The sequence below is a fragment of the Amia ocellicauda genome, chromosome 17 (genome assembly GCF_036373705.1).
Source record: "Amia ocellicauda isolate fAmiCal2 chromosome 17, fAmiCal2.hap1, whole genome shotgun sequence".
Taxonomy (NCBI): domain Eukaryota; kingdom Metazoa; phylum Chordata; class Actinopteri; order Amiiformes; family Amiidae; genus Amia; species Amia ocellicauda.
This window is the reverse complement of record NC_089866.1, coordinates 7,994,920-8,008,726: the sequence shown is the minus strand read 5'-3', so window position 1 is coordinate 8,008,726 and position 13,807 is coordinate 7,994,920. Positions and strand designations below refer to the sequence as shown.

General features: G+C 43.2%; 2 protein-coding genes across 7 annotated transcripts in view; one reads left to right on the top strand and one right to left on the bottom strand.

Annotated features, from left to right (window-relative positions):
• Positions 1-6,839, top strand: part of fbxl16 (F-box and leucine-rich repeat protein 16) — a 32,593-nt gene extending 25,754 nt beyond the window's left edge. For both annotated transcript variants that reach the window (XM_066690254.1, XM_066690253.1), the window contains 4 exons: positions 877-1,385; positions 1,790-1,874; positions 2,330-2,393; positions 2,723-6,839. In XM_066690254.1, the coding sequence (XP_066546351.1) occupies positions 877-1,385; positions 1,790-1,874; positions 2,330-2,393; positions 2,723-2,871 (807 nt within the window). In that variant the 3' untranslated portion in view covers positions 2,872-6,839. The remainder of the gene's footprint in view (positions 1-876; positions 1,386-1,789; positions 1,875-2,329; positions 2,394-2,722) is intronic.
• A 3,496-nt stretch (positions 6,840-10,335) lies between these two features.
• septin12 (septin 12) overlaps positions 10,336-13,807 on the bottom strand; it is an 80,970-nt gene continuing 77,498 nt past the window's right edge. For all 5 annotated transcript variants that reach the window (XM_066690243.1, XM_066690246.1, XM_066690247.1 and 2 more), the window contains 2 exons: positions 12,598-12,649; positions 10,336-12,014 (listed from right to left, as the gene is read on the bottom strand). In XM_066690243.1, coding sequence (XP_066546340.1) covers positions 11,855-12,014; positions 12,598-12,649 — 212 coding nt within the window. In that variant the 3' untranslated portion in view covers positions 10,336-11,854. The remainder of the gene's footprint in view (positions 12,015-12,597; positions 12,650-13,807) is intronic.

Here is a 13,807-nt window from a genome sequence, read left to right as displayed (position 1 = left end):
TCTTCAATCTATTCATGTTTTGGAGATGTTGATCTTAGCGTCAGTCAGCGGACAGTCACTGAAAATAGCTCAGGGGAAACTACTGCATTTCTGCTGCATACTTCTGTGGTAAAGTGAGTGATGATAGAATCTGTTCGGGCGATCTTGTTATTGTGAGAATTATTCCTGCTGCATGGCTTACGGTGATGTTTCTCCGTGACACTGCACAGGTTCAGAATGGCTGTGTGTACATGCTCGTAGAAAGTCATGATAGTAGAGGTTTCGTCATGACTTATTTAAGGTGGTTATGGCTAGTTAAATCATCTTGGTTTATGTCTGTTTTTTGTTTTGTGCAGGCAAACCACCTTAACATCACAACACTACCCCTACCATTATGACTTTTTACCAACACAATAAATGTGCTACACTGCTGATGTTAATACATTCCTTGCTTGGTTTCAGATGCTATCTCTTGACAGATTTTCTTTCCATTAGTATCAGCATCCTGTGAGATCATCAATCTTATCATGTTTGGTATATAAAAGAAAACCTATTGGAACGATACAACTGTGTTATCTTAGTTTTCAATTCTATGATGTTATTGTGGATGTTTAGGGTTAATATAGATGGATTTTCCATAATGTCTGTGGTCTGCCATGTTTGATTCCTTCTTTTCTCACTGGTTCCCTGCCTCGCTTTCTCTGTGACCGTCTCTCAGTCTGACTGTTTCGCAGACTCGAACCCTGCCTCTTCCCTTCCTCTGCCTACTTGGCTCTGTCTTCCCCGCCCTTTCTCTCCATTCGCTTCTGTCACTCGCGGCGTCCCTTTTATCTCTCTGCCTCTCAGCCTCCATCTTCCCTGCCTCCCTCTGTGATGGGCTCCCCTCTCTCCCTCCAGGTGATGCTGGAGCAGATGCAGGGCCTGGTGCACCTGGAGCTGTCGGGCTGCAACGACTTCACGGAGGCGGGGCTCTGGTCCAGCCTGAACGCGCGGCTCACCTCGCTCAGCGTCAGCGACTGCATCAACGTGGCTGACGACGCCATCGCCGCCATTTCCCAGCTGCTGCCCAACTTGTCGGAGCTGAGCCTGCAGGCCTACCACGTGACGGACACGGCCATGGCCTACTTCACCGCCAAGCAGGGCTACACCACCCACACGCTGCGGCTGCACTCCTGCTGGGAGATCACCAATCACGGCGTGGTCAACATGGTGCACAGCCTGCCCAACCTCACCGCCCTGAGCCTGTCGGGCTGCTCCAAGATCACGGACGACGGGGTGGAGCTGGTGGCAGAGAACCTGAGGAAACTGCGCAGCCTGGACCTGTCCTGGTGCCCCCGGATCACCGACATGGCCCTGGAGTACATCGCCTGTGACCTGCACAAGCTGGAGGAGCTCGTCCTTGACAGGTCCGCCATCATGCTCACGTCCCCACCCCTAGAGTGCCGTCCATCATCATCAAAATCCAGCATCGTCATTTCCAGCCGTTAGCCAGAGTCACACGGTCATAGTCGGCCGCTACTGCACACACCATCACTGACACATGGGTCACTTAAGGTATACAGTTCAGAGATGTACGTAAAGTGTATTCCTGTGATATACAGTGGTTGTTTCCATACTATATTGCTCTTTGGAAGAGTTTCATCATGACCTGTACTTCATTTATTGTATGTTTTCCCTGATCATGTAGCGCCAGCTTATGACAGGGCTATAGCTGCTATAGCTACACATGGATTGCTGTTTGCTTGTATACAGATCTTGTTTCTAACTATAAACACAGTTGAGTGCTTACATGCCATGGTTGTCTGTGCAGGTGTGTGAGGATCACCGATACAGGCCTGGGGTACCTCTCCACCATGTCTTCTCTCCGCAGCCTCTACCTGAGGTGGTGCTGCCAGGTGAGTCTTAAACAGTCACGCTCCACATCCCCCCAGTTAAGATAATATTTCCAAAAGCAACGGACAAGTGTGTTTAATAGGAAGTAGGCCCGTTCTTGGCCTTAATGACTGCTGCAATCCTTATGATAGATCGGCCAGAGGAATACTATGCCGTTCCTAGCACAGTATTGTTCCTCGTGCAGCGAATTAAATTTGTCTCTGCGATCTCTTTTGGAGTTTGAGATAATTGAAAGTATATGCATATGGGATTGAGGTCAGGCCTCTGAGCTGAAGAAATGGTATCACTGTTCTACACTCCCACCATTTCAGCTTGTTTTTTTTTTTGTGCACAGAAATTTCAACCCACACCGTAATTCTTACAGTGCACTCTTGTGACAATGATATATCAGGTGTATAGGAGGCATTTTTCAAAGCAGCGAAAACAAAGGCCGTCATCCAGTTGTGTTTCTTTGCAGGTGCAAGATTTCGGATTGCAGCACCTGTTCGGCATGAGAAGTTTACGCCTCTTGTCCCTTGCAGGTAGGCCTTGACGTTTCTGTTTTATATTCCGCTACAGCTTTAGACCTCAGTCTCTTCACTTTAATTAATATTATTATTATTATTTGTTTGGCTGATGCTTATCCATGAGCACTGATACCCCTTTTCCACTGGCATTTCAACCCAACCCAAATCCGGGCTGGCGCGGTATGGCGCATTACCCACTGACAACTTTGTCGAGCCGACTATGAACCAGGCTGTGAATTTTCGGCCCTGCTCCTTACCTAGTGAAGAGTTTTGATTTGCAGTATCCTGAACAGCATTTGGAGAAGGCTGTTTCTAATCTGCCTGCCTTTGTCTCTGCTTCTCAGGCTGCCCTCTGCTCACCACCACGGGGCTCTCTGGTCTCATTCAGTTGCAGGACCTGGAGGAGCTAGAGCTCACCAACTGTCCCGGGGCCACAGCTGAGCTCTTCAAGTACTATTCGCAGCACCTGCCTCGCTGCATGGTCATCGAGTAGCCAGAGCAAAGAGGTGACATCGCCACGTCACCAAAACCTTCTCCTCCAGTCAAAACCGAAAGCTGACCAACCAACTTCATTCAGAACCTGAGGGAGAAATCAACAACAAACAACAAAAAAAAGGGAAAACAAAAGCAAGGCTGAAAGAATTTAACGGAAGGAAGGAACGACATACAGGAAGGAAGGACAAATAAAAAATGAGCGGGGGCTTGATTAACTGAAATAGACAAAATGGCAAAACTTTTAGCAGGAAGGAATATACAGAAAACATGAAAAATCTCAAAAAAAACACACACATATATGAAATATTTAAAAAAACGAAAATCATAAAAAAAAAAAAGAACTGAAATTTCGCTTCGGTGTGACATCATTCCATGTTTTTTCAAAGGTTGTGTGTACAGGTTCCTCCAGCCATTTTGCGTACTTGTACCAGGCGTATGGCGGGAAGTGGGGAGAAGGCGAGGCAGCGAGGGGAGAAGACAGAAGCAGCAGGGGCCCGGTTTCTTTGCGAACGTGCTCGGCACATAGCGATGGCTGCTGTCTCGCGTAATTCCAGCTCCCTTTCAGCCCCTTGTGGTCTTCAAGCTGGTTTTTCCATGTCTGTGTCTTAACGGGGGGGAAAAAAAGAAAATAGAAATATTTAAAGAAAACAGCTATGTAGAATTATTTTATTTTTGTCTGAGCTGCACGCTTACCCGCTTGTTGTCATGCTGATTTTTTTGTTTTGTTTGAAGTATTATTTTTTCAATATGATTTTTAACGAAGGAAAAAAAAAATGTTTGTGGTAAGCAATCAAGATATTCAGACTCCTCGAAAGAGGGGAAGCCTCCGTGACAAAAAGGTACAACTACCCTAATCGTAACATGTAAAATATAATAAAAGTTGCTAACATCGTACGAGTGTAAGACACTGATATGCTGTGAAGGAGTGGTTTGGCTTTCAGGCTTTGGTTTCGAAAATGGCTCTCTTTGGGGGTGTGGTGGGCTTGCGGTGGGGAAGGGGTTCAATTCAGAAGCGACTCCGCTGTACATACATTAGGTAATCTGCTCAGCTTGGCCTTTTCAAAATATTTATTTCATTTTAATAGAGTTTCTTGAGGTCAGACAGTGCGCAGGTTTGAGAGGTGAAACTGTCCTGCTCTACACGCTTCCCTATCGTTCCGTACAGAAGACAAAGCTAAGGAGTTCGGAGGTGGGAGACATATTATAGATCAGAAGATATGCCCCCTTTATTGTGACCCTTTAGACGTTGTATCGGGGTGACCAGAGATGCCCACGGTTGTCTTTAGAGACATAAACACATTGTATTGTACAGATTGGTACACGAATCTCATACTGTTCATGCATACATATACATGTGTTTGTGTGTGTATATGGGATGAGCTTGGATGGGATGAGGGATGTGCAGAAATGTACACACACAAAAACAAGGATCAAGGGAGTTATTTGCTTTTGCTCGAACACAACTCTGGAGTCGGTACAGACGCAGAGCGGCTCACAGTGAACAGTCACAGCACCCCCCAGGCAGCGCGGCTCGGGCCTCTCGGGCTGGCAGGAGATGCCAGGAATAGCTGATGTTAATGCCAACCCCCCAGCTTTAAATGAAGGGAGTCTACTTTTCATTTCCTATACTTTTGTTTTCTATAAATATTTTGCCTTTTCAGTTTAATTTCTGTTTATTTTTCTGGTTCTGGAGGAAGACATCTCTCTCTTGGTTTTCCCTCCATCTCTTGTTGCCGTCTGATTTTACACAGCGCCACAGTTTTCTCTGCTCTCTGCTCTCCTCCCCTTAATGCCTGGCACCGTTGCTGATTGGGTGTTGGTGGCTACTTGAGCCACAAGCCACCCCCACTTTCGTTTCGGCAGCATTTCGGAACAGCCGTGTTTTCCAGGGCTGGTTTTCTGGAATATTGAAGATTGGGTTAGTTTCTCGCTTTTCCTCTCTAGTGATCCGAGTCGGTAGTAAACGGAGGTGGCCTTCAATACCTGGGGATGCTGGTTCACACCACAAAAAACACCAGACGTTTTGCAGCGGGTGCTTCAGGTTGTATGATTAAGGTTATTGCGATGACTTGTTGTGTCTGCCAGAGCCAGGAAAGGCAATATTTAAATGTCCTTTATAATCAGTGTCAGTGTGACAATCAAGTGATCAAATAACAATGTATATAACTCCTTATAGAAAACCAACAGCCCGCAAAAATGATCTCCACCTTCGTGTGGCATATCATAGGCAGCTCCAATGAACTAACGACCCCTATCAGAATTAAAAACACCTGGAGAGCACGTCTGTCCAGCTGTGGAGTACATGCCTGCCGTGAAAGGCGCATGATTAATCTTCAGTCGTTTGGCACTGCGGATGTGCATGCTAACCTTCGACTATATAGTTCGATGTACTGAATTTGTGTCTATGCCGTAGAATACAGATAGAACTCTAAATAACTACTGATGTAACACTGTGCATTTTCCACCTTCAAGCCAAAAAGGACAAAGTGAAAGGTCGCCCGTTTTTGTTTTTCCTCTCCTGTTGCCATGTTAAGGATACATTATGTAAGACCGATGGGACTCTGTACTGCACTGTATGACCTCGTTTGCAGGCCCACTGTCTTCAGCGATGCAGTGTAGGAACCGGGGGAAAGAAGTGGGTGGAAATATTCTCAAAAAATTGACAGAAGGGATAGGGAAATCAACTGCATTATGTATTATGCTATTATTCACACAAAAGTGGATCTTTGTAAAGTGAATATACAGTAAAACCATGCAATAGATCACGTATTTACCATGGCAGTGAGGAGCCATGAGATGTTGCTCGGGTTTGGAGTCTCCAGCACCGCAGTAGATCTGGATTTGCTGCTCTAACTGCTAGGGTACGTTGGAGGCCTGTCAGGTGAGGTTTGGCGATCGATGTAAAGAGAGGTCTGAGCAGAACACAGCTAAGGAAGCGAGCGGACGCAGGGTGCCGATGGGTTCAATCGGTCGAACTTCCTCCTACGGTGTATGTCCTCGGGCGCGCCACGTTTTACACACCGGAGCTGTGGTAGACCGGGTGGGTAGTGAGCAGATCCTTCAGCCAGAGATTTCGATTCGATCTGAGTAGCCTGTTGGCATCAAAGCTAGGTGACGATGTGACTGCATATTTATGAATTTATTATTTTATTTAGACATGTATTTATTTGTTTTGTTTATTTATTTATTTATGTGTTTTTTGTATGGGGGAAAAGCGATAGGGAATCTTACTAAGCTGGGTTTTGTGTCTTAAAGCTAGTTTACAGCAGAATAAAAGGGGAGGAATTCAAAGAGGAGGTATTTGTTTTGTTGTTGTTGGGTTTTTATTTATTTTGAGCTCTGGCTCTCTGAGAAGCCCCTGTAACGCTGCACAATCCAACGTTGCCATCTGTTGAGTCAGCTGAACCATTTGCAGACGCAGCGATGTTTACAATTAAAGCAACTTTGGTGCTTTTTTTGTTTCTTGGGCCTGTGGTATCTCAGGAGGACAGGAATTAACTCGGGGATTTGTAGATGACAGGAATGCCAGCAGGAGCGAGGCTGGATTTGCTCCGACTTATTTCCCCCACTTAGAAAGAAAACAAAATGTCGCTCAGTAACAGTAATGCAATGTGCAGAATACAGCCTGTTCTAGTATTGATATGTATTTGGTATAACTGCATAACATTGCACTGTGCACAACATATTATATATGACAATACTACAGTACTTGGTCTCTTAGGTTGGTTAGTGCTGAACAATATATCAGAGGCTGGATTGTGGATTCATAATGATGTTCCTGTCATTCCTGTAGGGAAGCCCGTATTGTATGTTTCAGGAGCACGGATCAATCTTTTCAGGCGATCCGTTAGGAACGATTGTCTCCCCACCCTGTCTGAAATAGACAACCCTGGCACTACCTGTACTGCAGTATGTATGCAATACCACTGGGTTTAATTTACTGTAAACAGAGAAATGGGGAGCCACTGAGGGGTTATATCATGGGGGGGAGGGGTTGGAAGACATGGGGGTGGGGGGAGAAAATGTATTTTATTTTTTATTGTGTATCCAATGGAAATCATATGAACTTGTTAATATATGTTACAGAAAGATACACTATATATATAGAAATACATATATAAAAATGGTACAATAATATGGATATTTATCATAGGGGTATGCATATATGACACTGCTCGAGACCACTGTAGGTTTATTGTGGCGTGTAGTGTCTCCTGAATGCTGTGTTCGTTTACAGCACTTGGATCACTGAAGGGAAATTAGAAGACTGCGGCTGCCAATCCAATCCCATAGACCAGCATTTCCTGTTCACGATTGGGGGTACCTTGCGTCGTGTGTGGCTGCAGCATCCCAAATGTTTATTTCCATTAGGTCTTACGTTTTTTGTTGTTTTAATTTGTTTTTTTCTGGTGTGTTTTTTCTATTTGTTTGACTTTGTGAAAGAAAACATGCAAGGGAATGAAAATGGAGGAGTTCTGACCACTACAGCATGCGTTTACCAGTATGTACAGGAATGCCGAGACTCCATCAGGAAACCTCCTGCTTGTAACTGTGTGGAGCTCCGTGTCTTTACAGAAGAATTTAAATGGGATCAGATGCCAAACAGAATTAATATATTTAATTTAATTTTTTTAATAAGAAGCAACTCAGATATTTGTTTTAGTCGTCACATTAGAATTCCTCGCAGTGCGGCAGAAACAAACTGAAAAACGATTATACTTCTATACTGTTAATGCACTAATCCATGTAGTACCTCATCTGCAGAGGAATTCGTTGGCAATTTCATAGGTTTTTCAGGCGGTGTATCTTTTGCAAAAACAGCTTTGCCAGCTCTATTATTATCGAAATAATTGGAAACTGTTGTGACCTTAATGGAATATCCCAGAAACCCTTGGAATAATTGAGTGGAAGATCACATGATGTTGTCATGATACTCCTCCGTTTACTGCCAAGGTTAAGCTGTTTCTAGACAGAAAAGATCTGATGTGCATAATGTTATATAGACAGATCTCTAGGCTGTGTAATAATAACACTTCTGGGGGAAAACACACACGCACACAAAACGACTGCAAAAACAAAGACTTCATTGGTACTTCAGTTTAAAAAAAAAAAAAAAAAAAAAAAAACGTGGGCCACAGGCCTGAGGAGAGACTGTGTGGTCGGGTGGTTATTTGGGGGTTTTCACTGTCCTGGAAGGCATGCAGAAGTGCATTATTTATGCACGACCATGCGCTGTATAGTTTGCTTTCCACTTTTATAGACCACTGACAGGGCCTTCCCCAAAGCATCAGATAAGTTTCATCACATCTCAGGTTTGTTTTAATTGTGGTGATGAGTAGACGACGGTTCACTGACAGTTTCCACGTGCTACTGAAACTTAACTAAAGCAAATGTTCAGCATTAGTGCAGGAGTAACATTTCCCAACATGTTCTAATGGTTTCATTAATTTACAGTTTGTTAAAGAGGTAGACGAATCTCATGCCAAATTATAAAATATAAAAAAAATGGTTAATTTATTGTAATACATTATTTTCTTCTCTGACTGAAACAACTAATACAGTTAAACAGCTGTGTTTAATCACGAAATAGAAAATGGAAAATACAGAAAATCTAAGCCTCTTTAAACAGGTCAAAAATTGTTTACATCATCATCAAATAGTGGCCCATTTGTTTACTAGCAGTAGTTGTAATCTTTCTGTTCCGATTAGCTTCCTTTAGATTCAGTGAATATTTTTTAACACAAAAAGTAATTAAGTTCTGCAACTGGTATGAATGCCACTGGTTAAAATAGCTTAGGAACTATGGTAGGACTTACTGCTGCACACTGATTATTATAATTTCCTTTATTAAGTTATGACAAAGAAGTCATGAGTTTCACGGCTATTTCATTTTCTCCTGTAAATAATGATGTGGTGAACTTTATTTGACGAGAACAGTTTTTATTAATTTTATCTCATGGCTGCAGTGCCTTGTCAAACAAGCGTTGTCGTTTTGAAATGGTTTGGTTGCACTCTGCACCGTTTTAGTAAAAGTTGTACAAAAAAAAACAAGAAAAAAAAACATTGTTTACTGTGTTTTCTTTGTTTCCAAAACAGGACAATAACTTACCGGTTTTCTAATCCAGCTGTTTTGTAGGAAGTCAGAAAGTTGGACAATGCTTTTTCAGTGCACAATGCTATATTTGTGGATGCTCCATTTGATCGTTCCTTCTTGTGTCTCTATTGCACATCACAGTCCTTCCCTATTTGAATCATGCTTGACACATCCTCTCCCACTCTGGTTGATGAACAATAAACTGGGGGCAAGAGTGTTCAACCCCAGAACATCCTTCTCTTAATAAAAACCAAGTGTCCCTGGTGCTCTTTTGAAATATCATTGCCTAAAATCTGTATCAGTGCCAGAAGCACATTGGTATAATGAAAATCAAAAGCATCATCTTTTACATGGGCTACATTTAATAAAATAGGGTGTGCTGCTTCATTTGCATTGCAATTGACAGGCAGGCAAGATCCTTTTGCTTAGCGTCCTTCACAAACCCATTGACACACTGATATATGTCTATGGTCATATTTGAGAAGTCAAATTCAGTAGAAAACATCTGACTTTTTCAGCATCTCCCCATTCAGAGGAGTGCTTATTAGGATGAAGAATAAACATCTTCAAAGAAGAAGAAATCAACTCCAACTCCAGTACAAGTAGCTGACTGTTCCACCTGTCCTATGTAACACCACTGCAACATACTCGGTTATCTGATTGTGTACATGATGGGGGGTGTATATAAAACTGATCCAACACCGCCACCTCTTGGAACACCTTAGGATTGCACATTTTGGAAGTGCTTGTCCTCATCCCCGGACTCACAACTCCCCCCACCCCCCCCTACACAAACCTCTCTTTATTTATACCGGCCAAAGGAAGTTGCTAAATTAGTCTAATGCACAGTAACCCCAGTTCGATATCTTTTTCTATTTAGTGTGCCACTGTATTCATGTCTGATCGATTCGGCAGGATGATGCAGCTGAAGTCTTTCATTGCCTTGGGGTAATTAAATGAATTAAAATAAAACAACATACACTGTACATTCATTAAACAGGCCTTTTTAGAAGTGTATTCAATCTTTAACGTCACTGTATCATGCATCTTCTAATAACCAACTCCAGCGCAATGCAATTTGATTTTCATTCCACTCAACCTCGTAATTATGTAATCGAACTCATTATTTGCCTAAATGAACACTTTGCCTAGCTTTTTGAAAGACCAGTACAATGTGCTAGTTTGCTGCCCTCCAGGTTCCTTTGTCTTACTCGAGAGAGAACCAAATGTAGAAAAATCACATTTTTGAAGCATTGCAGACAGCAAAAATGGGCAGCATCTTGTCACGTCTTGGACAGACAGCTAGTGAGTTTGGGAGAATGGAGATCAATATATTTACAGAGGATTGTATATTAAATCACAAACTGGTGGCGTTTTATATGAATATTGTTATTAAAAAAAAAATCACATTTGAGCTGTTAGTACAGTACAAAACATCAGAGGCATTAAAAACATTAGTCTGTACAAAAGGTGATGAGCACAAGGAGTCTTTCAGGCCATAGACCTCCTGGACAAGTCCACTGTATTCCCACAGTGTAAGTGCCCCGGAGTCGGGACCCACAGTGAGCGTGTTTCAGAGAAGAGAGCTAGTCAACATCCTGCCCTTCCAATCCATTCCAATGCAGGACCTGGTCAGAGTTCAGAGGTCATCTCAACGGGGGGAAATGGGCTTCTTGGAATGGACTGGAAGCCGCACGTGTTCAGTAGCCCCGGTCAAAACGAGAGACATCGATTCAGAGAGTAATCACAATGCTTTGCAGAGGGACCAGGGGGGAAATTGCTAATCCGAATACAACGCCAGAACGGTAATTGCGGTCACGTGATGCTGTTAGCTTTGACGATGTACTGTAACTGACCGCAGAAAGCAAGTCTTTTTTGTTTTATGTTCTTTTTTTTGGCGCAGACTGATCTGAGCGCAGTTCCCTTATCTGAACTCTGATGTTCAAAAGCTTTAACACAATATGCAACAGTCACTTACAAGGAATAACATTATGTAAATACACAGAAAGATCTGTAACTCCCTTTGAAGCCCCACTTTAAAAAACAACAACCCTAACAGGTCTACTAGTACACACACCACCTGAGCTGGTATGGATGTCAATGCTGACCAGCCCGGGTGCTAGAAAAAGGGCAAAAAAAAGTAATAAGTAATAAGATGTTATTTATACATTGTTTCAACCGTCTCACTTAAGCACAATCTGCTAGGCATTTGTTATACACATTTTAGAAGTTTGTTTCTCTCCTAGATACTGTTAAGGGGGTCAGTGAAATTTGGGGAAAAAGGATCATCAAATCAAATAACCGTCCAAGTGCTGCGTTTCGGACGACAGTGATAATCGCATCACTTTACAATACTGATCGTTCAGGTATCCACAAGGCAGTCGAAACTGATTACACACACACCAGCCGTTCATGGGATGTCAACAAAATCTAAAGGGTGTCTATGTCATGTCCATTATTATTGTGGTGGGTTAAATGTCCAGTGTACCTCCAGAGTTTTACACAATGCCCCCTCCCCTATTGTATCATTATCTTAGCGGGATTGCCATCAGTTGAATGTACAAGATAAGACTGAAATCTATGGGCCAAAAGACGTGTCATGATCTAAACTAGAGCTGTGGAATCTTTCTTCCATTCCAACTTTGGGCCACTTCAAGGTCCTACTTCCACACAGGACACAGTTTTAAAAATATTAGTAGAAGTGTTTTGTTTAGCTGTTATGCCTACAAGATGACATTTGTTTTCCATTGGAGTTGTCATTGGTGTACAAGGGTCTTCATACTGCACTGAGAGACGGGGACAGGACCAAGGGCGAGGAGACGCAGATCAAGGCAGTTTCTTTGAAACATCGGATTGTGTTCGGTCTTCTGGCCTTCCCCGTCCTCCCTCAGAGGTGGCTCTCGGCCTCGTTTTTCCCCATCGTGCCATTGACCGGGGTCAAAGGTGAAAGTCCAAATCCATTCATATTGCTTTCGTTTAGCTTCCGCACTCTGTAGGTCTCATAATGGATGTTGTGCGTGACATCTTTCAGGTCTTGCAGGTGGGACCTTGAGGAGAAGGAAGGACAAAGAGGGGAGGTGAACCAAGTGTGTATATGAGCGTTCACATGACGAGCCTTCCGCATTCATCGACCAATTGTGTACTAAACCAGCACAAAAAGTTTATAGACCTGAAACTGGGAGGAGGTAGAATATCAGGAAATGGTGTCTCAGGGTCAAAATATCAAGGAAAGCAGAACTGGGACTGGGACAGGGAGTCACACAAAGGTGCCTGCTTCACCTCAGAGGAACTGGGATGGCCTGTCACCAGCCTATCCACACATCCCACTCAGAGATTATGCGAGACAATCAGCCATTGTAAGGCGGTCCTCGTCCTTCAGTAGCAGTTCGCAGAATTCATTAAAGGCCTTGTGCTCGCTCCCTGACCCCGTCTGTTTCATTCAGCACAAGGAAGATATACCTCAGCAGCGTTTCAATAAGGAACACTGTACTGTGGGATTATACTGCAGCAGCTTTGACGATATGTAGGGTCAATAGTTGAAACAGTCTTTGGTAAAAGGATAAATAAAATAAAATAAATACAAACAAGAAGTGGCAAGAATAATGTCCTAAATACTAGCGTGCAGCTTACCTGATGAGCAGATCTCTCAAGTTGGCAAACTCACAATGTGCCACATTCTCCACTGCAAGGGAAACACAACAAAAACATATTTCAGGACTTCAGGTCACCAGGGTGCAATGACATAGCTATGCACATCTCAGAAACCATAGCAATCCACATGAGAGTCTCTCTCACTTTAAAACGATTGCTTGTGATCCAGCAAGATGCACGAAATCTGAAAACGTTTTTTCTCTGGCAAGGAGACAGCGGCCGCAAAAAAGCAAAACATCTGATGCAATCATTCCAGTGTGCTAGAAACTTAATTCCACATACAGATTGGTGAATCAATGTTCTGTCATGGGTAATAGAACATCTAAATTAACTGGCTTCAACTGCTCGGTTATTATATAAAGTTGTTTTTTTCTGGCAAGAATTTATCGCTAGAGCATAATTCCAAGTGACATGAACATCAGATTAGAGGAAAAATAAAGTCCTCTGAGAAATGAACCTAAAATGACCTAAAATGGAAGATTTGATCCCTGAATATAAGGATTCCTCCTGTGTGCTTTATTGGCCACTTGATGGCAGTGTGGTACTGGTATATTTCATAACATTTTGAACATCCAAATATGGATAGGATTACAGCTTACATCGGCACATCTTTTTGGCAACTAGTGGTCTGTACAGGACAGACGGGAATCAGTATTCCTTTCCAACACATCCACTTGACAATCTTTTCGGCAGTTTTATTTTATTTGCTTTTCTTTTTTGGCAGAGAGTCCCGTGTTCCTCAACCAGGTTTGTGATCGGACACCCTGCAGAGCTGGAAATACAGCCTGCCGAGCACCTCCCTCTCTGCACACTGTGTGTCATGCAAGTCCCGCCAGGAGGCTGCGATTCACACTCCTCCGATATGAAGGTGCCACGCAAAGCCCTTCACCTACTAATTAGATCTTCCCCACACCTGCCACACTTCGTTGTGCCCGCTCCTAGATTTTTTTCTTATTAGAAATGAGAGGGGAAGAAAAGCAACAGCTGAGCATTTTCCCAGAATTCAGCAGTGCTCACCTGTCAGTGTAAGTCTGGTCTATCGCTCGGCTGTGCTCTAATCATGTATGAAAGCTCACCTGAATCTCCTTCTGCTCCTTCTCATTAAGAGAAGTATCCAGAAGGGCACCAAGGGCCACTTGAGTCCCTGTTATTACCACAGAGAAACAGCCCAGGTCTGATACTAGCTGCT